At 42.9% G+C, this 22,073-nt stretch overlaps 1 protein-coding gene across 1 annotated transcript in view; it reads right to left on the bottom strand.

Moving 5' to 3' along the window:
- Positions 1 to 3,633: 3,633 nt before the first annotated feature.
- Positions 3,634 to 22,073, bottom strand: part of COL8A1 (collagen type VIII alpha 1 chain) — a 123,193-nt gene continuing 104,753 nt past the window's right edge. Inside the window, exons 4-5 of the mRNA XM_088481078.1 lie at positions 15,461 to 15,752; positions 3,634 to 7,653 (exon numbers count right to left, since the gene is read on the bottom strand). Of these exons, the coding sequence (XP_088337204.1) occupies positions 5,741 to 7,653; positions 15,461 to 15,749 (2,202 nt within the window). The 5' untranslated portion in view covers positions 15,750 to 15,752 and the 3' untranslated portion in view covers positions 3,634 to 5,740. The remainder of the gene's footprint in view (positions 7,654 to 15,460; positions 15,753 to 22,073) is intronic.

The raw sequence follows: 22,073 nt of genomic DNA, 5'->3' as shown, positions 1-22,073 counted from the left end.
GTATGCTCTGTGCACAGACTGCTATGTAGCCTATCCTATTCAAGTAAACGTGGGTCCAAAGCACCTCTCCCCCCACCCTTTACCAGCCGTGTGCATGGTGCCATACCAATTTCTTGCATTGATGATGTCAATACATTTTGTTTTTGTTATTGCTCAGCTTTAGTTTGATGGATCGAGATGAAACAAAGTGCAGGTTACTTCTATGAGTTTCCACTACACAATGATAAAGTTTTCATGAAAATCAGTTCAGTAGTTTTTGCGCCAACTTGGAACAAACAGAGGCACAACATTCTTATTATTTTATTAAGGATATGGCTCTAGAGCATATAAGTGGATTCCCAAAAGTAACTGTAGTATATGTGCTGCGGTACCAGCACGAAGAATACTGAGTCTACTTAGACAGTATTGGAAAATGAAGGACGAGAAGTTTTTTGTTTTTTTTAACCACTTAACTGACAATTTTTTTTTCCAGAAGCCGCTCCAAAATTATCTTTTTTTTTTTTTTTTTTTATGAGTGAATTAGGGAGGAACATCCATTTTAACTTATCCAAAATCGTTTCAGGAAAAAAAAATTTTTTTAAGATTTGAAAAAAAACCTAAAAAAACGGTTTTTGAAATAACCGAACATTGGAACCTCCATCAGAACATCGGAAACATTGCGACCATCGCAACGTTCAATTTGAGACCGGATACAGGAACCAGTTATGTCAGGGGCATGAGGGGGGAGGTTAACTTACTTTTCCCCAGCAGCTGCTCAGTTCTGCAGGCGCTGGGTAGGGGGTTCTGCTTTGCTGACCAATCAGCAGTGATCATCAGCACAGCTGACAGAGGGGGAGAGGGTGCTACTCTTCCTGCAGCCGCCCTCATATTTATCTGTCTGGATGAAATTTGACGTCCAGTACAGATAAAGAACTGCCCGGTGTGGAAAGAAAATTCTGTCCATACCAGGCAAGTGGTTAAAAATGGTCAGATCTCTTGTTTTCCACATGATGGACTCTAAATTTATTCTTCAAAGGTTAATACAGTTGTGAAATTCTTTGATAAAGTAGATAACAAAGCCACTAAAGATTGTTGTTTCTTAACAACTTGCCTCGTGTGGTTGCATCAGATGCAGGCTGGGCTTTCCCTGACATGGGGCCTGATTTAGAGTTGTACGATATTAGTATCGCAGCTGCTTCTTTGGACACAGCAGCAATGCTAAAATATAGTAATGCTGCAAGAAGCGTCTTGTGTAAGAGACGCTTCCTGTCGGCTGATCCGCTGCTGTCCAAAGGTGCAGCTTCGGGTCTCTGCAGGAACATTGGCCATTGAGTAACCTTCAGGATGGCCTGGGGATTTCACGCTGCAGAGGCCAGTAAATCTGCATTGGAAGAAGCGGACACTGGCCTCTGCATACCCCCATTTTTTAACACACTTCCCTCACTGCCCCCCCCACCTTAAAACAACCACAGCCTGTCAATGAGGCTGCCGCTTTCCCGACACTGCGACTGGAGCCGCAGCTGCTTCACAGAACATGCGCACTCTGGCGCATGCACAGTCCACCCACCATTAGAGTTGTACACAGTTTTGCGTACAACTCTGGATCAGACCCATGTTCTCAACTTAAAGGACATTGAGAAACGCCCACTGGGCGGCTGCTGGAAGATAATCTATCAGCAGCCACCAATCTCAAAGGGACCTCCCAGCCCCCTGCATCTTTGGATTATCACCCAGTATGTACTGATCACTGCTGGTCACAGTGATCAGCAGCCCGCTGGCACCCCCCATCTGGCAGGTGCAGAGAAGACACATAAACAACAGCACCTCGGTCCAGCAGCGCGTCCCAATCATCGAAACATATTGATGTTCCCGATGTATCGGGACATCGATATGAATTATTATTTTTTTATTTCCATTTAAGATTTAATTAGTGTTGGCTTATTCTACACATATTGTAAAGATCGATTCTGCCCATTTCTCATATTAGAGCAGTAGTCCTGGAGCCTGGGCATTCTGTATACTGCAACTGGACATGTAAATGAGCAAATACTGTGTTTAAAAAAAATATATATATTTTTTTTTTAAATAAAATCATGCTAGATAAATTGACCTAATTTAATCATAAAAAATCCAACATTTTCTGAGCAGGTTTTGGAAACAATATTGGCCAGTTAAGTGAAGATTTAGGACAGGAAAGTAACCTTACAAAAGCTCTAGACTTTGTGTTTGCGCCAAAGGGAAGTGTCTGTAGGCCAAATTAGTAAAGACAATTGGAGAAGGCTCTATTGGTACCTGAACTGAGATTAAAATTCTAAAACTGTGAGCTTTTCAAGAACAGCAGGGACCTGATACTTATATGTTGCCTGTTGCTTTCCAAGTTTGACTCTATGGTTACACCCATACCTCTTAGAAGCCTTGTCAGACAGGACCCTCATACATTATTCTCTCCTACTAGCATTATCTCTACCACCAGAGTTGCTGTAATACAGTGTTTCATCATCCACCAGTGACTGACCCTGTGCTTCCGCACACATGTTGGATACAGGATCAATGAATGCTGATCGTTCTACCTTTCCCTCACACAAATGATCATAACTTGATTTTACTAGCCCTAGTGGGTCGCTCTGCCCTTCCTCTCACTTCTCCCATTCTCTCTGCTCTGCGTTTAGTTGTATACTTTTTATTTAATCATTTTATGGCACTGAAGACACTTTGTGACGTCATATGAATAGCGATAATAATTAAATTGGGTTTCTGTGTCCTGTACATTGAGTACAGGCATGCAACAGATCTTTATTAACATATTTATTGCTATAATTAATGAAAAAGCAATTACAATATAAAGGTTTGCTAACAGCACTGCTTATGATAGTTAATGGAATGTTTACAATGATGTGCATTACAGTGGTAGAACCTCTTTTTGTACAACATAATCCTCCTGCACCGAAGATGTCAGCAAACACCGTGGTTTATTTGTTCCTTATATAGACACTTGTTTGTCATAATGAGGGTTCCTATATTATTGCTTTGTAATGTCTCTGCTAGTTAGATTTGCCATCACTGCTGACTGCAATCATTATTGCAATAAATAGATAATATATTATCTGGACAATTCAATTTCTTTATCATGAGGAATTAAAATTATTAAGGAAACCATGGGGTATGGATAAAACAAAAATGAGTGAAAAGAAGAAACAACTATGGGCCTGATTCACTTTTGAACCCAAACCCGATAGTTTACATGGAAATCTGATGGTGGTTATTATTATTATTATTATTATTATCTAGTATGAGTACACTCTGGGGAAAATGTAATATGGTATGAGCTTGTAAAAGTTCAGATTTTTTTTGCAATTTAGCCATAAGATTTAAAGCAATTTTCTAAACTCTTTAAAGTTTGCCGCAAAATTGCAGAGAAAGCAGCACTTTTATAAACTAGTATTGTATTACATATTTTTATATTCAATGTGGTATTAATGTCAATATTATAAATATTTGCATCTATCAACTTTATGATATTACCAAAAGAAACCTAAATATACCCCCCAAAAAACACAGGTAATTGCCTGTAAAGATAATGCAATAAAAATTTGTTTGATAAATGAATAAAAAGGGCAAATATTTTTTGGGAAAAAACTTTATTGTTTGCCAACATATTGAGCATTTTTCGATTTTTTTTTTCAGTTCTACATTCAAAACAGCATTTCCTTCCCATGCTTATGCCAAGTTTGAATAATCTGTTTGTGCATTGCTCATGTTAAATTAAATGACTATTTGATTTAATTGCCTCACATTACTCATGGGAAAGCTTGATTTCATGAAAAAAAATATTCATTTTTATTTTTACATCAAGTTTAAATTAAACATAATTCACTTTATACGTTTAGCACCATTTTAAACATACAGAATTTAATATTTGTTCTGTGCATTTCTTTAGGAAGTCTGTTGTGGCTATATGAATTATTGCAATGGTTTTTTTACATTTTTTTAAACAAAAATAATTTACTGAAATAATTGACTGGATATAGTAATACCATGAAACAAACTTGGTGTTTGTAAATTCATATAGTAAAGCATAAGTAAAAACAATGGCATCTCAATTTTTTGTTTGTTTTGCTTTTTACCTTTTTTTTTAATTTTTTTCTCTTTAACATAATATGATCCAAATTTAGAGCTGTCTATTTAAGCATAGATACAGTCTGAGTTTTGACATAATGTTTAAACAAAGAAAATATCTGTTCTGTATGTCTATTGAATATGATGATGGGTAGTACTGTAGTATAAAAACATTATAAAATACTCATTGTCTGCACCAGATTAGTGATCGTTTGCTAGCAGCATTTCTACAGCAAATGTCTAAATCTTTCTATAATAAACTTGGGAAATACATTTGCAGCATACAAAGTAGTACATAAAAATATCACACACTCCATATATTAACTAAACTCCTGAGAAGTGCATTTTAAATCTAATTTATCATAAGTTTTAATGTGTTTAAAATGTGAGCTTAAATTTAGGCCAAATGATAATAGTAATAATAAAAATCATTGCACAAATAAGACTAATACTGAATCTGTACAAGTAAATTCTGTACAAACATACATTGCAGGTCACAGTCAAATTAAGGCAAGCTTATGGGAAATATGGTAATATAGCAGGGTCGGCATGATAACATACCCTAGTATTTATATTTTTATGGATTTAAACAAATGGGAAAAAAATAGGATTATTTTTTATTGCAATAATTAGTTTGAACACTAAGGTCCAAATGTAACAGGGTGAGAGTTTAGAAAATGTGTGAGTTTAGCAGTAAGGTCTCACATTGGTAGAGTTTTAACTTCAAAATAGGAAAACATCTGGATGAGAGTTAAATCTTGAGCGTTTTTTGAGTCTAAAAACATGCGAGTTTGCATGTTCTCGGACTTTATTATATTGCCCAAGTTTAAAAGTGTGAGAGTTTACTGCTAAATCCTCACATTTTCTAATCTCTCACCCTATTACATTTGGCCCTAAATCCAGTTTACTGGTGATGCACACTGTCAAGGAAAGAATCAGAAATACAGGTTTGGAGTTGTGTACACATTAAAAGTAAAAATTCCAGCGCACATTTACAGTACTGATACATTATGATAATATACTGTGAACAATTGATTGCTTATTTTTCAATACCACTACTTCCCAACTCTTGATTCATATAGTAGTGAAAAAATAAAGGTTATGCTCAAGCTCCAAGTGAATTTTGTACATTAATAAATGAAGTGTTTGGAATGCCCTTTAAAAATATGTTAAGTGTGGGCAAAATATTTGCATCAATGCAGGCTTTTGCTATGGTCTATTATTTTGTGAATTTGTACATGCCTTATATTACACTCTAGATTTTTTTTAAATGTTGCTTTCCCTGTAATCTATGCCAAAAAATATAGTAGTTTTAATGGTAATGTATATGAAACAGTGTCTTAGCAGGCGTAAAACCACTGTCATCGGTGTGTGCAATATGTGCCAAGACACTAAGTAGGGCAGCACCAGCCCTTAATTCAATTCACTCCATTTTATATAATGTGCATAGTACGATTGAAGATTTAGCGGTTTTAAAGAACCAAAATCCAACTGCCATTCAACGTTAGTTGCTGCCTTTGGGGCGAGGAACATATCACTTAGCAACACTGTGCTACTCGTAGAAGAGAGTTTAAGGCAGTTATGACTGATATAGTAAAAAAGTAGAAGCAACATTTAATTTAAGAGTTTTTGTCACTAGTGCTGTTCACATTGGATATAATAAATAACCAGAGAATGATGAGTGGACATATTGGCCAGCGTACAGTCCAGATGCTTGATCTGAAGGCATCTGAATGTATACTTTATCTCCATACATCAGGGGGACTACCGCACTCCCTGAAGCTTGGTCCAGGTAGCCCTTCTTATATTCATCGTATGTGTACATTAATGGTTCATTGTTCTTGTACAGCGCCACCCAAACATTTGCACCTTTACAATGGATGTGGTAGGAAAAGTAGTAGATTCCAGGAATTTCACAAGTGAATATGCCAGTGTGTGGGTTGTAGCCTTGTCTGCCATTATATAGCAATCTTTCAAACTTTATAGGTTCTCCTACTGGTGGAAATGCAGTGGTGAGTTCAGCTGTAAATGCTGGCATTTCATGATTGGGGACTGTGCCTCCCTTTTTTCCTGTGTAACCATGTGGGTTTTTCACTCCATCAATTGCAGGGCCTATGTTTGGTAAATACTGGCCCATTCCGGGTGGTGTAGGTGGGATTTCTGCTGGAAGTCCAGGTGCACCTGGTTGCCCAGGAGGACCTGGCAAGCCACGTTGTCCAGGGGGTCCTATTGCTCCAGGTTGTCCTGGAGGACCTAGTGGTCCTGGCAAACCATTTTTGCCGACACCAGGTAGGCCAGGTTCACCTGGTAACCCTTGATCACCTTTTGGTCCGGGTAGTCCAGGAGGACCAATAGGACCACTTGGTCCTGCAAGTCCAGGAATTCCAGGAAGTCCTTGCAACCCTAGTTCACCTGGAATTCCAGATTCTCCTTTAGGTCCAGGCAATCCAGGTGTACCAGGTGGTCCTGTTAAACCTTTATGTCCACCTTCTCCCTTTGGGCCAATTGGACCAGGTAAACCTCTGAGACCTTGTGGCCCCACTTCTCCTGGAAATCCTTGTTTACCTGGAGGACCTTGAATTCCCGGTTCCCCTTTGGGTCCTGCTGGACCCTCAGGACCTGCAATACCACGATCTCCTTTGACTCCAGGAAATCCAGCAACACCTGGAGGTCCTATAGACCCAAGCAAACCAGCTGGACCAGGCTCACCTGGCTGGCCTCCTATACCTGGTTCACCTATGTGACCTTTCTCACCTTTTGGCCCCATGGGACCTGGTGCACCACCAAACCCACGATCGCCTTTCAATCCAGGAAAACCTGGTTTACCCATTCCTGGAAGACCAGGAGTTCCTGGTAAACCTGGAAGTCCTTGATCACCTTTGCCACCAGGCAATCCAATTTCACCTGGAAGACCATCAAGGCCTGGTTTTCCAACACCAGGAATTCCTGGTGGACCTTGAAGCCCAGGTGATCCAACAGGTCCTTCTGGTCCTGGTTGTCCCTGTAACCCAGGATTACCAGAGTGTCCTTTTGGTCCTGGGAAACCATTCATACCAGGTTTACCAATACCAGGCAAGCCAGGTGGGCCTGAGGGTCCCTGTAGCCCTGGAGGACCTTTGAGTCCAGGTAATCCAGGTACACCAATTCCCTTTTCTCCTTTTGGGCCTGGAATTCCAGGAAATCCTTGTGGCCCTTTAAATCCTGGTTCACCTTTAGGTCCCAGATGTCCTGGTAAACCTGGTTCACCTGGTTTTCCAACAGCAGATAGACCAGCAGGTCCAGGTGCTCCCTGAAGTCCTGGTTGGCCAGTTTGTCCATACTCTCCTTTAGGCCCGTGATCTCCCTTTGGACCTGGAATTCCAATACCTCCTGGTTTTCCTGGCATGCCTGGCATTCCTGGCTTGCCAATACCAGGATATCCTTGTGGACCAGGTGGGCCAGGGTTTCCCTTTGGCCCCGGCAGTCCTTGCCCTGGTTGTCCAGGAGGTCCTGCTGGTCCTCTTGGTCCAGGTTCACCAGATGGACCTTGATCACCTCTTCGGCCAGTTAATGGAAGCTCTGGTTAAAAGAAAAATAAATAAATTAGTTAGCCACTCTATACACCTTTAAGTTATGGCATATGCCAAAATAAAAAAATTTTAGTCTCCATCATTAGACATCTCAATCTCACAATATTTGTCATTGAACACATATAACCTCTGGGCCGGATTCATTTCAAATACTGTTTTCAATGGTCACTATACAAATTCATAGGTGACTTTGTTTTTCACCAAAACTTATGCGCAAATATAGTCATAAAGGCAAAGTGTCAGTTCTGCATCTTAGCACTGCAATGTTTTAAATATCCAATATTTACATATGAATAAAATGGAGTTAAGTGCATTTTAGGTGGATGGACAGTGGCAGCTGGAGGCTGAAGCTCACTACTGAGCTCCGCCTTCTAGCTCCCGCCACAGGCACTATGGGAGAGACGTCTCTCCCATAGTTCTGAGGAGTGGTCGGACCAGACGGCAGCGGACACAGGAGCGGGGCTTAAGGTATTAAGTATTGTGTTTGTATTTTTAAATTTATTTTTTTGTGTAAGGGGCACTACCACAGGGGGTACTACTAATGGGGTCATTAACACTAGGGGCAATACTAATGGGGGCACTACTACTGGAGGCATTTCCACTGGGGGCACTACTACTGGGGACATTACCACTGGGGGCACTACTGGGGGCACTGCATAGGGGGCACCATTACTGTGGGCACTGCCTAAGGGGCACCACTACTGTGGGCACTGCATAAGGGCCACCACTACTGGGGGCACTGCATAAGGGGCTCCACTACCTGGGGGCACTGCATAAGGGGCACTAGTGCTGTGGGCATTATGTGTAAGGGGCACTACTGCTGTGGGCATTGTGTATTATGTGTATAAGGGGCACCAATGTGGGCATTGGGTAAAAGAGACACTACTATGTGTCACAACATGAATAAGGAACACTACTATGTGGTGTAATGTGAATCAGGGGCACTATGTGCGGTGTAAAGTGAATAAGATTGTGCTACTGTGTGGCGTAATTTGAATTGGGGATACTATTGTGTGGCCATACCCCTTTCTTTTGAGATCACATCTCCTTTTTGCAGTGCGCACTGTCCCTTTACTGAAAAAGCGCCAAGGACGGGGAGGGGATAGTTCCACCACGTAACATGATATGGAGACTTATTGAATGTGGAGAACAAATTACAGTTCAGAGTCAAAAATGACACCTAGGCAGCAAGGTTTTGGGGTAGGTTTGATTGTCGGGTTATCAACAGTAATAGAGATCAGGATCGTAACTACTATTGGTATTGGGCGGTGGAATATTATTAATTCTGTTTTGGATATGTTAAGTTTGAGGTGACAAGATGACATCTAAGATGAAATGGCAAAGAGACATTCAGTAATACGGACCGATACAGATGGTGACAAACCTGGGGAGGATATATTACATTTGAGTATCATCCGAATACAGATGATACTGAAATCCGAAGGAGCTGATGAGTTTGCCAAGAGATGTGGTATAAATTGAAAAAATCAGAGACCTAATACTGAGCCTTACGGTACTCCAACTGATAGAGGTAGCGAAGAGGAGGTGAATTCAGAGAAATGAACACTGAAAGAGCGATTAGATAAGTACTGTAGGATGAGAACCAGGATAGGGCTGTGTCCTAAAGACCTAGGGATTGTAGTGTTTGTATGAGAAGAGAGTGGTCAACAGTGTCAAATGCAGCTCTAAAAGAGCTCTAGAAGAACAAGAAGTGAGTAATGGCCTTTAGACTTAGCACTGATCAGACCATTCGCTAGCTTAGATATTGCTGACTCTGTGGAGTGTTGGGAAGGAAAGCCTGACTGAAGTGGCTCCAACAAGTGGTTCCAACAAGTGGTGTGAGTGAAGAAAGTGTGTGAGGCGAGCGTAGACAAATCTCTCAAGTAGTTTGGAGGGGCATGGGAGTTTAGACGGTTATGTGAGAGAGAGTTTGGGTCACAATTTTGTTTTATTTTTACAATAGGTGTAATCACTGCATGCTTGAACAGTGATGGAAAAATACCAATAGAGAGAGACAGGTCACAGATTTTAGTTAAGGTTGGGATGATGAGCACAGGATAAGAAACTGAAAGAAATACTCATTAAATTTCAAGCAAACAGATTTGCAATAGGAAGCAGGGGGAGGATTGAACAATCCGTTTAATCTCCATTCACCATATATGAAATTAATCACGTGTATAGTTGTTTGTGGTATGAAATGCCTCCCCTTGGTTCAATGTGGATGCTCTGGCCGTATTTGCTTTTCATACTTTCTCGCACTGATCTTTTGATTTCTAATTTCTACCCCCCTTTCCTATTTCCCTTCCCCCTCTTTGTGTATTTACTTTAACATTGTGTTTATGACTGTATGTGTTCCTGAGCTTACATTTTTTTTTCAAAAAAGAAAAAACAATAAGTTGAATACATATTTCTAATGATAATGAAGAGAAAAAAAATAAATCATTTAGGCCCATATTTGTCAATGAGGCCCATATTTGTTATCACTCATTACTAATCTTAAATGGTGCTCCAACCAATAAAGGGAGATGATTGGTTGGAGCACCATTTAGGATTATTAACGAGTGATAACAAGAATATAACTTGTTGATAAACCTGGGCCCTAGATGGCTCTTAATTGCTGCCAGGATCAGAAAAAAACAACAACATTGCTTCAAGGCATTTCAGAAACTGAGAAAACCTGGTGTAGATGGAATACCAAGAGGGAGCGGACACCCAGGGGAAGTTGAAACAATTCTTTTTAAAAAATAATCCACACTTCCTATAAAGGAAAGTAGAGTTTCAAGGAGAGTTTGAACCTTTGTTTGGGATCTTGAGCATGCACAGTGCATCCGGAAAGTATTCACAACGATTCACTTTTTCCACATTTTGCTATGTTACAGCATACTTTCCTACATTTGAAAATTAGTTTCAGGGAGATTACAGTCGGTTGTAGTATGTGCCATGCTCCGCCCAAAGGGCGTGTCTAGCTTTACCTATGGGCATATCTATTTAGTAGTGGATAGATCCTCTTCAGTAGATGTACCCTGACGTCATCACTCACTGTTCAACGTCAGTAGTTACTATCCATGTGCACATGGAGGGGAAATATAAGCCTGTGGCGAGTGAAGCGTGGCAAGCAAACAAATTTCTACTTTTGGTGACCTTTATGGGCATGGAATCGCACTTCCGCCCCCACTTTACATCACTTCCAGATACATCTACTGAAAGGGATCTATACACTACCATATCTATTTCTACTAAGGGGTGAGACGCCAGCAATAACGGGGTTGGATACTGAAAAATGCAGGTGCTGGGGATTTGTGGGTAAGAATAACGGCTGTCCAAGTTGCTGTGTGTGGGCTGGTGTCTCAATGTTGTTGCAGCGGTGCAGGATGTATCATGTCCTTATACAGTTCACTCTCCTCTATATAATACAACAATAGTGTGTGCTGGGAGCTGTGCTATTCCCCCTCATATATCACTGTACAGTCTCCTCCCCCTATATAATAATACCACATAGTGTGTGCTGGGAGCTGTGCTATTCCCCACCATATATCACTGTACAGTCCTCTCTCCCTTATATAATTATAATAATACCACATAGAGTGTACTGAGAGCTGTGTCACCTCCACTCATATATCACTGTACAATCCCTTCTCCCCTATATAATAATAATAATACCACATATCAGTGTGTACTAGAAGTTGTGTCCCCTACCCTCATATATCACTGTAATCACCTTCCCGGGTAAGTGTGCAGTCTCCAGTGTTACTTACCTGGTTCACATGACTCTGCTGCTGCTGCTCAGTTGTCGTGGCTGCTGCGGAGGAGAAAGCGGGTCCCGCTGCATTGTGGAGAGGAGGTAAGTGCACTGTGGCCGTAAAGGCAGCGTTGCCGCAGCACGACACGGCCGGCCACCCGCGCATATTCTCTCATACAGCCACACTGGGATCGGGCTGGTTTAGGCGGCCGGCCACCGCTACTCACAACCCCACGGTGGCCGGCTTATAGTAAGCAATAAGCATGACGTCCAGACAAGCGCGTCGTGTCCTCTCAAACCCTGCTCCTGTCACATCCGGACTGAGTGGCACATGCGCAATTAGGATTTTTGATGGGGTAGTGGGGAAAATGGGAGATTCCCTTTATATTGCGGGGTAGCGGGAGCTCCCACCTTAAAGCGGGATGCTCCCGTGGAAAGAGGGAGGGTAGGCAAGTATGTGTTACAGCCTTATTCCAAAATGGAATAAATTAATTTTTGTCCTCAAAATTCTACGCACAATACCACATAATGACAACATGTAAAAAGTGTTTTTGAGATTTTTGCAAATTTAATAAAAAAAAAAAACTTAAGAAATCACATGTACATAATTATTCACAGCCTTTGCCATGAAGCTCAAAATTGAGTTCAGGTGCATCCTCTTTCCACTGATCATCCTTGAGAAGTACCTACAGCTTAATTTGGAGTCCACCTGTGGTAAATTCAGTTGATTGGCCATGATTTTGAAAGGCATACACCTGTCTATATAAGGTCCCACAATTGACAGTGCATGTCAGAGCACAAACCAAGCATGAAGTCCAAGGAATTTTCTGTAGACCTCTGAGACAGGATTGTCTCGAGGCACAAATCTGGGGAAGGGTATAGAAAAATATCTGCTGCTTTGAAGGTCCCAATGAGCACAGTGGCCTCCATCATCCGTAAATGGAAGAAGTTCGGAACCACCAGGACTTTTCCTAGAGTTGGCCGGCCGTCTAAACTGAGTGATCGGGGGAGAAGGGCCCTGGTCAGGGAGGTGACCAAAGAACCCGATGGTCACTCTTTCAGAGCTACAGCATTCCTCTGTAGAGAGAGGAGAACCTTCCAGAAGGACAACCATCTCTGTATCAATCCACCAGTCAGGCCTGTATGGTAGAGTAGTAAAAAGCACATGGCAGCCCGCCTGGAGTTTGCCAAAATGCACCTGAAGGACTCTCAGACCATGATGAGACAAAGATTGAACTCTTTGGCGTGAATGCCAGGTGTTATGTTTGGAGGAAACCAGGCACCACTCATCACCAGGCCAATACCATCCCTACAGTGAAGCATTGTGGTGGCAGCATCATGCTGTGGGGATATTTTTCAGCGGTAGGAACTGGGATACTAGTCAGGATAGAGGGAAAGATGAATGTACAGAGACATCCTGGATGAAAACCTGCTCCAGAGAGCTCTTGACCTCAGACTGGGGCGACGGTTCATCTTCCAGCAGGACAATTGAACATCTCTGGAGAGATCTGAAAATGGCTGAGCACCGATGCTTCCCATCCAACCTGATGGAGCTTGAGAGGTGCTGCAAAGAGGAATGGGTGAAACTAGCCATAGATAGGTGTGCCAAGCTTGTGGCATCATATTCAAAAAGACTTGAGGCTGTAGTTGCTGCCAAAGGTGCATCAACAAAGTATTGAGCAAAGGTTATGTGATTTATTAGATTTTTTTTTTTATTAAATTTGCAAAAATGTAATTTATTCCATTTTGGAATAAGGCTGTAACATAACAAAATGTGGAAAAAGTGTTGTGAATACTTTCCGGATTAATTCATTTTTGTCCTCAAATTTCTACACACAATACCCCATAATGACAACGTGTAAAAAGTTTTTTGAGATTTTTGCAAATTTAATTTAATTGTTCCCCCAATGCACATGCGCACGACGGAGGGAGCTCCGTCGTGCGCATGCGCAAGACCCGAATAACGACGGGCGAGCCGTCGTTATGGGTCTCGCACTAAAGGGGGTGTGCTGTCGATGGTGACTGATAGCACGCCCCCTTTAGTGGGCGTGCCGGGGACGTGGTTGCCAGACGGAGGCGTTCCCATGGGAACGCCTACCGTCTGAGTCTGGCCCCACTGACATCACTAGTGATGTCAGCGGGATTGATTTTGGCTCTGATAGAGCCAAAATCACTCCAGGGCTTGCGGCAACGAGACCCTATCACAAGGGTCTAGTCGCAAGCCCGATGGTCGCGATGGTCTTGACCATCGCGACCATCTTTTTGGCCGCTCGCATATGCTGTGGGTGGTCACCCACAGCTATGCGAGCGGCCAGGAGGCCGCTCCATTTTAAGGTAGGAGGGCATTGATTCAGAGCGAGCGCTCTGGTCAGAGCGTCCGGCTCTGAATCAGGCCCTAGGTAAGCAACTTTAATTGATAATTGTGTTCGTTCCCTTATCATATATTGCAGGAATTACATCAATCATTTAAGGCAACACCACATTTGATTAAAACTAATCGGAAAACCTTTATTAGGGGAGCTACATACAGCCTTTGCACAATACACCTCACATCGGTTTTCTATCCCTTATGATGGTCCATCTGCACCAGATGTTCTGTATTTGTGACACATACTGTAGGTACTTTGAATTGTGGTTACATGACCATTAGGGTTCAAGACGTGACTCTAGTTCTTGGAGCTCATCACTAATCGATCATTTGCTCAGTCTCGTTGGAGGTCTGGGCTAGTTTAGGTAAAAATCTCCAAAAATATACTGGTAGGTTAATTGGCTCCAAACAAAAATTAACCCTAGTGTGTACAGTATGTGTGTGAGCATGTGGTAGGGAATATAGATTGTAAGCTCCAGTGGGGCAGGGACTGATGTGAATGGCCAAATATTCTCTGTAAAGCGCAGCGGAATATGTGTGCGCTATATAAATAACTGGTAATAAATAAAATAAATAAATAAATCTGCCCACTATAGGAGCAGTGATCTTAACGGCATGGGATTTCTGTATTTCCTGACCAGGATTGTTTATTTAACGTGCCTTGATGTCTGCCTACCGTGAACTTGCCTCAGTTAGAACATTGTAGTTTTTTTTGCTTGTACTGAATCTATGGCTGGATTTGACTACAGAAGTTTTTACTGCTTGTCCTGATCTTTGGCTCCTTCCTGACCTACCCTGTATCTCTGGCTTCACTGACCTGTTCCTGGTCCTGAGCTCATTCCCTGAACCTGCCTCGTTGCTGTCTGGACTCTTGTGGTCCCTCTTCTCCAGCTACAGAGACATTAGTGTAAGCTTTAGTACTTTTTATGCTGGATTCCCAGTATGTTGCAGTTCCTGGCTATGTGTCAATCTCCTTTTTATGTATGTATGAAGCATGTGGATGAATGTCTAAAGCTGCATGCTGAAATCTACTGGAGAAAACAAAGTACTGTTGAGGGGCTGAAAACAAGAGTATCGTGGGGTTCCTGTGTTATCCGGGGCTTCAATGCTGTTTGCAGAAAGCACAAATCTGTGAGTTTATTGCCCTATATTAATGTAGGGTTACCATATGATGAAAGTGGAAAACTTACATGTAGCCATCATACACTATGTAGGCAAAAGTGATTGGACACTGACAGCAAATAGATCAATGAGATTTTATTGACTTCAGTATTGTGTAGGTCCAGCACGTGCAGTGATTACTGCAGACACCCTTCTTAGCAAACTGTCCACAAGTTCCAGGACAACAGCAGGAGGTGTGTTTTGCCATTCCGCCTTAAGTACAGTGACCAACTGAACAACTGAAGAAGATCGAGTCGGCCTAGAAAGCACCCGTTGCTCCAATTCATCCCAGAGGTTCTCAATGGGGTTAAGTTCTGGACTCTGAGCTGGTCAGTCCATCCGGGTTACCAAATTTATACTCTATACTTCTCAGAGCATGCATTACAACTTGTGGACTCATGCCAAACCAGCTGAAACAGGGGATGTCCAATCACTTTTGTCTACATAGTGTATAACACTTCTGCATCTAATAACACCATGATTAACATATGACTTTGTGTCTTCACTCGACAGAACTTGGTAAGTTACCTTTGCCCTCTTTTCTTGGAATCATGTCCTTGCCAAACATCGGCATCTGCGGGATGTCCTTTCCATAGTGCGGCATGTGCGCTTTCTCCTTTCCTATGTGACCCAATGGCATGCCATCTTTCCCAATCGGCATGTGATGCATTTGTTGCCCCATGTGCTGGTATTGTGGAATCTGTGGGGGTAACTGTTTCATGCCATAATATGCACCTCCATTGCCAAAACTCAGCAGACCAAGGAGGATGACAGATAATAATGGGAGCTTTTGTGCAGGACCCAGTAGCAGTGCCATAACCTACAATGACAGATAATAGCATATATTGGAAGCTGGAAAAAAACAGGAAAGGAATATCTAATTATCAAGCAGTTATTTATCATTACTCAGTTCTTTTGGCAAACATGTTTGCACAGACGGTGTAATGGTTAGCATGACTGCCTCACAGCACTGAGGTCGTGGGTTCGTTTCCCACTATGGCCCTTACTGTGTTGTTTGTATACTCTCCCTGTGCTTGCATAGGTTTCCTCCAGGTACTAGTTTCCTCCCATAATCCAAAAATATACTGGTAGGTTTATTGGCTCCCAGCAAAAATGAAACCTAGTGTATGTGTGTGCCTGTGATTGGGAACATAGGCCCTCATTCAGAGCCGTACGCTCTGAGCAGAGCGCACGCTCTGAATGAGGGCCGCCCTCCATAATTATGGAGCGTCCTCCTGGACGCTCGTATAGCTGTGGGTCACCACCCACAGCCTATACGAGCGTGCAGTTTGATGGCCGCGATGGTCGCGACCATCGCGACCATCGCCACTGCGAGCCGGAGCCTGCGGTTGAGTTTTTCAACCGCAAGGCCCGGAGTGATTTTGGCTCTATCAGAGCCAAAATCACTCCCACTGACATCACTAGTGATGTCAGTGGGCCGGCTTCTGACGGTAGGCGTTCCCTTGGGAACGCCCCCGTCTGGGAGGCACGCCCCCGGCACGCCCACCAAAGGGGGCGTGCTGTCATTCAACATCGACAGCACGCCCCCTTTGATCAGACACAACGAGCGAAGGAAAGTCCTTCGCTCGTCGCGTCTGGCGCATGCGCACGACGGAGCTACCGCCGTCGTGCGCATGCGCAGTGCACAACATCGACCCACTTGCGAGCGGACAGCCGCTTGCGAGTGGGTCTGAATCAGGCCCATAGATTGTAAGCTCCACTGGGTCAGGGACTGATGTGAATGGCCAAATCTTCTCTGTAAAGCACTGCAGAATAAGTGTGCGCTATATAAGTAACTAAATAAAATAAAGAGATAAAAGATGCATTTTGATCTCCCTTGTACATAAGAATAAGCACTCTGGGCCTGATTCAGACGCGGTCGCAAGCGCTGAGCGCTCGCAACCGGGTCGATGGTGGCCCAGAGCGCATGCGCACGACGGAGCCGGCTCCATCATGCGCATGCGCGAGACCCGGATAGCGATGGGCAATCCGTCGCTCCGAGTCTCGCAACAAAGGGGGCGAGCTGTCGATGTTGAGTGACAGCTCGCCCCCTTTGGTGGGCGGGCCGGGGGGATGGCTGCCCAAACAAAGGCGTTCCCATGAGAACGCCTGTCGTTTGGGGACGGCCCCACTGACATCACAAGTGATGTCATTGGAGAGCTTCCGGCTCTGTTAGAGCCGAAAGCTCTCTGGGGCTTGCGGCCACGAGACCCTACCACAAGGGTCTTGTGAGACCCTACCACAAGGGTCTTGTCGCAAGCCCGATGGTCGCAATGGTCATGACCATCGTGACCATCATCATGGCCGCTCGCTGTAGCTGTGGGTGGTCACCCACAGCTATGCGAGTGGCCAGGAGGCCTTCTAAAAAAAAAAAAGCCCGGCCCTGATTCAGAGCGAGCGCTCTGTCAGAGCGACCGAGTCTGAATCAGGGCCTGTGGGCCTGATTCAGACCCGCTCGCGAGCGTTGAGCGCTCGTAAGTGGGTCGATGTTGGCCCAGTGCACATGCGCACAAAGGAGCCGGCTCCGTCGTGCGCATGCGCGAGACCCAGATAGCGACGGGCAAGCCGTCGCTCCAGGTCTCGTACCAAAGGGGGCGTGCTGTCGATGTTGAGTGACAGCACGCCCCCTTTCATGGGCGGGCCGGAGGCATGGCTGGCCAGACGGAGGCGTTCCCATCACAAGTGATGTCAGTGGGAGTGCTTTCGGCTCCTGGGCTTGCGGCAACGATACCCTACCACAAGGGTTTAATCGCATCATCGCAAGCCCGATGGTCGCGATGGTCTTGACCATCGCGACCATCATCATGGCCGCTCGCTATAGCTGTGGGTGGCCCTCTGTGCCTAATGTTAAATATAGCCATATGCAAAAAGAGTCAAAATCAACAACCCTAATCCCTTCCTGTGAAAATGGTTTATCATAAATATTGCCAGACCATAGTTGCTGACATATATTCAATAACTAATTCATATCAGTTCACACAGTAGTGTCTGACGTCAGTAAAAGTAACAATATGCCCTAATATACATTAGCGGTTACTAGTGGTTCTGCATACTTTGGGCCTGATACAGAACTAAATGCAAGCCATCAGTAAGTGCTCCTGCATTACGTGCATGGGACAAAAAAATAAATATATATATATATATATATATCTATATCTGAAACTCCAAATAGACAGCGGCACTCGGAGGCTTATGCAAAAAGTCAAAAATGTGTATTCATATAACAGCAACGTTTCGGGACCACTGTGTCCCTTTGACAAAGGGACACAATGGTCCCGAAACGTTGGTGTCATATGAATACAAATTTTTGACTTTTTACATAAGCCTCCGAATGCTGCTGTTTATTTGGAGTTTCAGCTGAATGTTTTGGGTACGGAGGGCACCATAGCAGTTGGGATCCAAGGAGTGAGTGCCGGTCCGAGGGGATATTTTATATATATATATATATATATATATATCTTGTGTAAAGAGCTGTATTCATTTTTGTAAGTGGATAGCCGCTATCCATACACTTGGTTGATTCCGATAGCCCTAAATTCTGTTGACACAGCCTAACTTAACATACTGTATGTGAGACTGGTGCAATACAGCTCAGTTTACAACTCTGCATACATAATTGCATACATTTGGTTCCCTAGCACACAGAGTGCAAAAACACGTAATAAACGGGTATACATTCAACTAATTAAATAGTGGTTGTCTTGTAGACATTCTAATGCATTTGATACTAGTTGGTCTAGGCTTGTAGACATTCTCCTGTTCTCATTGAATACTAGTTGGTCTAGGCTTGTAGACATTCTGAAGTTCTCATTGAATACTGGTTGGTCTAGGCTTGTAGACATTCTAATTTTCTCATTGAATACTGGTTGGTCTAGGCTTTTAGATATTCTAATGTTCTCATTTAATACTGGTTGGTCTAGGCTTGTAGACATTCTAATGTTCTCATTTAATACTGGTCGGTCTAAGCTTGTTGACTTTCTAATGATATCATGCAATACTGGTTGGTCTAGCCTTGTTGACATTCTGATGTTCTCATTTAATACCGGTTGGTCTAGGCTTGTTGACATTCTAATAATCTCATACAATACTGGTTGATTTAGCCTTGTAGACATTTGTAATGTTCTCATTTAATACTGTTTGGTCTAGACTTGTAGACATTCTAATATTCTCATTGAATATGGGTCGATCTTGCCTTGTAGACATTATAATGTTCTCATTGAATACTGGTTGGTCTAGACTTGTAGACATTCTAATATTCTCATTGAATATGGGTTGATCTTGCCTTGTAGACATTCTAATGTTCTCATTGAATACTGGTTGGTCTAGACTTGTAGACATTCTAATATTCTCATTGAATATGGGTCGATCTTGCCTTGCAGACATTCTAATGTTCTCATTGAATACTGGTTGGTCTAGACTTGTAGACATTTTAATGTTCTCACAGAATACTGTCTGGTATAGCCTTGTAGACATTGCAGTGTTGTCATGAATACTGTTTGATCTAGCCATGTAGACATTCAAATGTTCTCATTTAATACTGGTTGGTCAAACCTTGTAGACATTTTAATGTTCACATTTAATACTGGTTGGCCTAGCCTTGTAGACATTCTAATGTTTTCAAATGAATACTGTCTGGTCTAGTCTTGTGGACATTATAATGCTTATGGGTGTCTATAGGTTGGTCTAGCCTTGTGTATGTTCAGGAAGAGTACCAGTTGTTTTTAGTTCTGCACATATCAGACTATTATCATTGGATAAAGCTACCTTCTAGCTCTTTGAATAATGTAATCCTCTCTCTAGATACTGATTGGTACTCTTAGGTCAACATCATAATCCATTGATTGGCTACAGGGTGATTTAGACTTGTGTATATGCTGACAGACCAGTGCTCGAAGTATGTCAGTATGCACGGTATGAAATACCGGCACTTCAAGCATTGAAAAACATTTTTCATAGAAGTTTTCAGGACTGTAGAGCTGAAAGCTGAGGGTGGAGGCATGGCTTGAGCACTGAGTGGGAAAGCTACAGAGTGACAGTCTCACTCAGGCACGCTCCGGAGGCCTGCTGTGTCGCTGCCCACCAGTGTGTGACCATCTTACAGACACCCATTCCCCGCTGCCCTGACACCCTGTCAATGAGAGGACAGCCCCTTATACTGGCAAAGTTGGTCTTAAGTATCTGTGAATGATGGAAAAGTTACTTATATAGCACCAGCATATTACATTGCACTTTACAATTGTACAACAGTAATAGAACAAGACTAGGTAATAACAGATATTCAAAGAGGTAAGAAAGCCCTGCTCACAAGCTTACAATCTTCAGGGAACTAGGCATTGATATACAAGGAAAAGTGCAACATACTGTATTGCATATCGGTCCAGCCCGATTGCAGAGGTTCTTGGTGGGCTGTATGATCCAGTCACACAGGAATGTTGGCATAGGGTCAGGAGGATGTAAAAGTGAAGAAAGAGAAAATATGTGTCGACTGTATAGAGGGGATGCAATTGGGTAGGATAGCTAATGGAGGTTATGTGAGCGTTTGTAGAATTTGTTAAGCTTGTCTGAAGAGGTAAGTTTTCAGGAAGCACTTAAAGGTTTAGAGACTAGAAGAAAGTGTTATTGTGCATGGGAGGACATTCAACAGACTGGATGCTGCCCAAAAAAGTCCTGGGATCCAACTGAGATGAGGATTAGAGTTGGGAATAAAAAGACATGGGTATTGTGAATTGTGCTGTTATGTATAAGGACCAAAAACAGAAGTAGTTAGAGAAAGGATAGAGAGTATTCTGCTGTGGAAAGATGAATAGTTGGGGATGGGTGAGCTTAGGACTGAGAGGATGTGAAGTTTTGGGAGAAGCCCAGGACTGAGTAGCGGGATTAATTGAAGAGGGAAGGGGGGGGGGGGTTTCCAGTGCTTCTCCAACCTTTAGTCTGAAAATGTGTGGGTTATTTTACCAAAAAAAAGAGGAAAACAAATATAGTGTAAACTGTGTGAGTCCAAAAACATACATGCTATATGATATATTCTCACTAATACTTGAACGTAATCGAGCCTGATTGCAGATTGCACTGGTGGCATTCAAACTTTCTGATAGGTGTTCCTCAGGATACTCAGAAAAGGTCACAGAAAAAAATCATAGTGTCTACTGTCGCGTATAGTGAATCGGACCAAATAAATCCTTCAAGATCGTACTCACCCTTTATAAATGTGTTATTTGCCTTGGACATGTTATCTCATTACAGAGAGGTATAAGGATTTAAATAATCTAGAGTGCTAGGATGCATAAAATAATTGCAATTAAGATTAAAATATAAGTAGTAAAATAAGGACAAAAAAGCTAAAAGCAAAAAAATTCAATATTATAAAATAGTATTTCCTCCATAAGAAAGATTTCAATGTTCTCTGCCTCCTTATTCAAAACAATTACACGGTAAGGAATCACTATACACTTATACTAGGGCATATAAGTAAATAGTGATTTCTCACCTTTTGATTTTCCAGATAGATGCCGTGGCACCACTAGGGGGATGCGGAGTGTAGCAGGTGAAAGTAAAATGCTAAAAAGGTCCTGACCTTGCGGGAAGGGGCATGGCTTCGTGGCATGCTATTATTTTCATCACTCTGGGGGTGTGCTCCGAAGCTGCTAGGATGCCCCCTAAGACTCTCCCTACACTACCAGCTTCTCAGTGGCCAGGAGCTGCACTATGATGTTATTGTTCAGCGCATGGCTCCCAGTCACTGAGGAGCTGGCAGTGCGGGGAGAGTCTATGGAGGCAGCCTAGTATCTCCGGGAGTGCTGGGCATAGGGTGACGTGAGGCACACCCCTTCCAGCAAAGTTATGCCCCATTTTCTGGGTGCACGCCTGCAGTGCGTGCGGGACTCTATTTAGCGCACTGGGTGACACCAGCCCACAGTGACGCCACTCGTCAAATGTGGTGGTTTTAGGACAGTTTTCACCAAAACTTTTAGGAAAAAAAAAAACATCACAAAACTGATTGACATCGACAGTGATATACAAAACCCCAGCAAAGCCGCCGCTTAGTAAATTAACCCCTTACACTACTATCTCTTCACATTCATTAGATACTGGTCATCTGAAATCTCCAGCAAACAAGTAGATAGGTTAGGTTACTACAATA

This window comes from Taudactylus pleione, unplaced genomic scaffold (assembly GCF_031769625.1).
Source record: "Taudactylus pleione unplaced genomic scaffold, aTauple2 ptg000262l, whole genome shotgun sequence".
Lineage (NCBI taxonomy): Eukaryota > Metazoa > Chordata > Amphibia > Anura > Myobatrachidae > Taudactylus > Taudactylus pleione.
The sequence above is the reverse complement of the archived record's forward strand: the minus strand, read 5'-3'. Positions and strand labels throughout refer to the sequence as shown.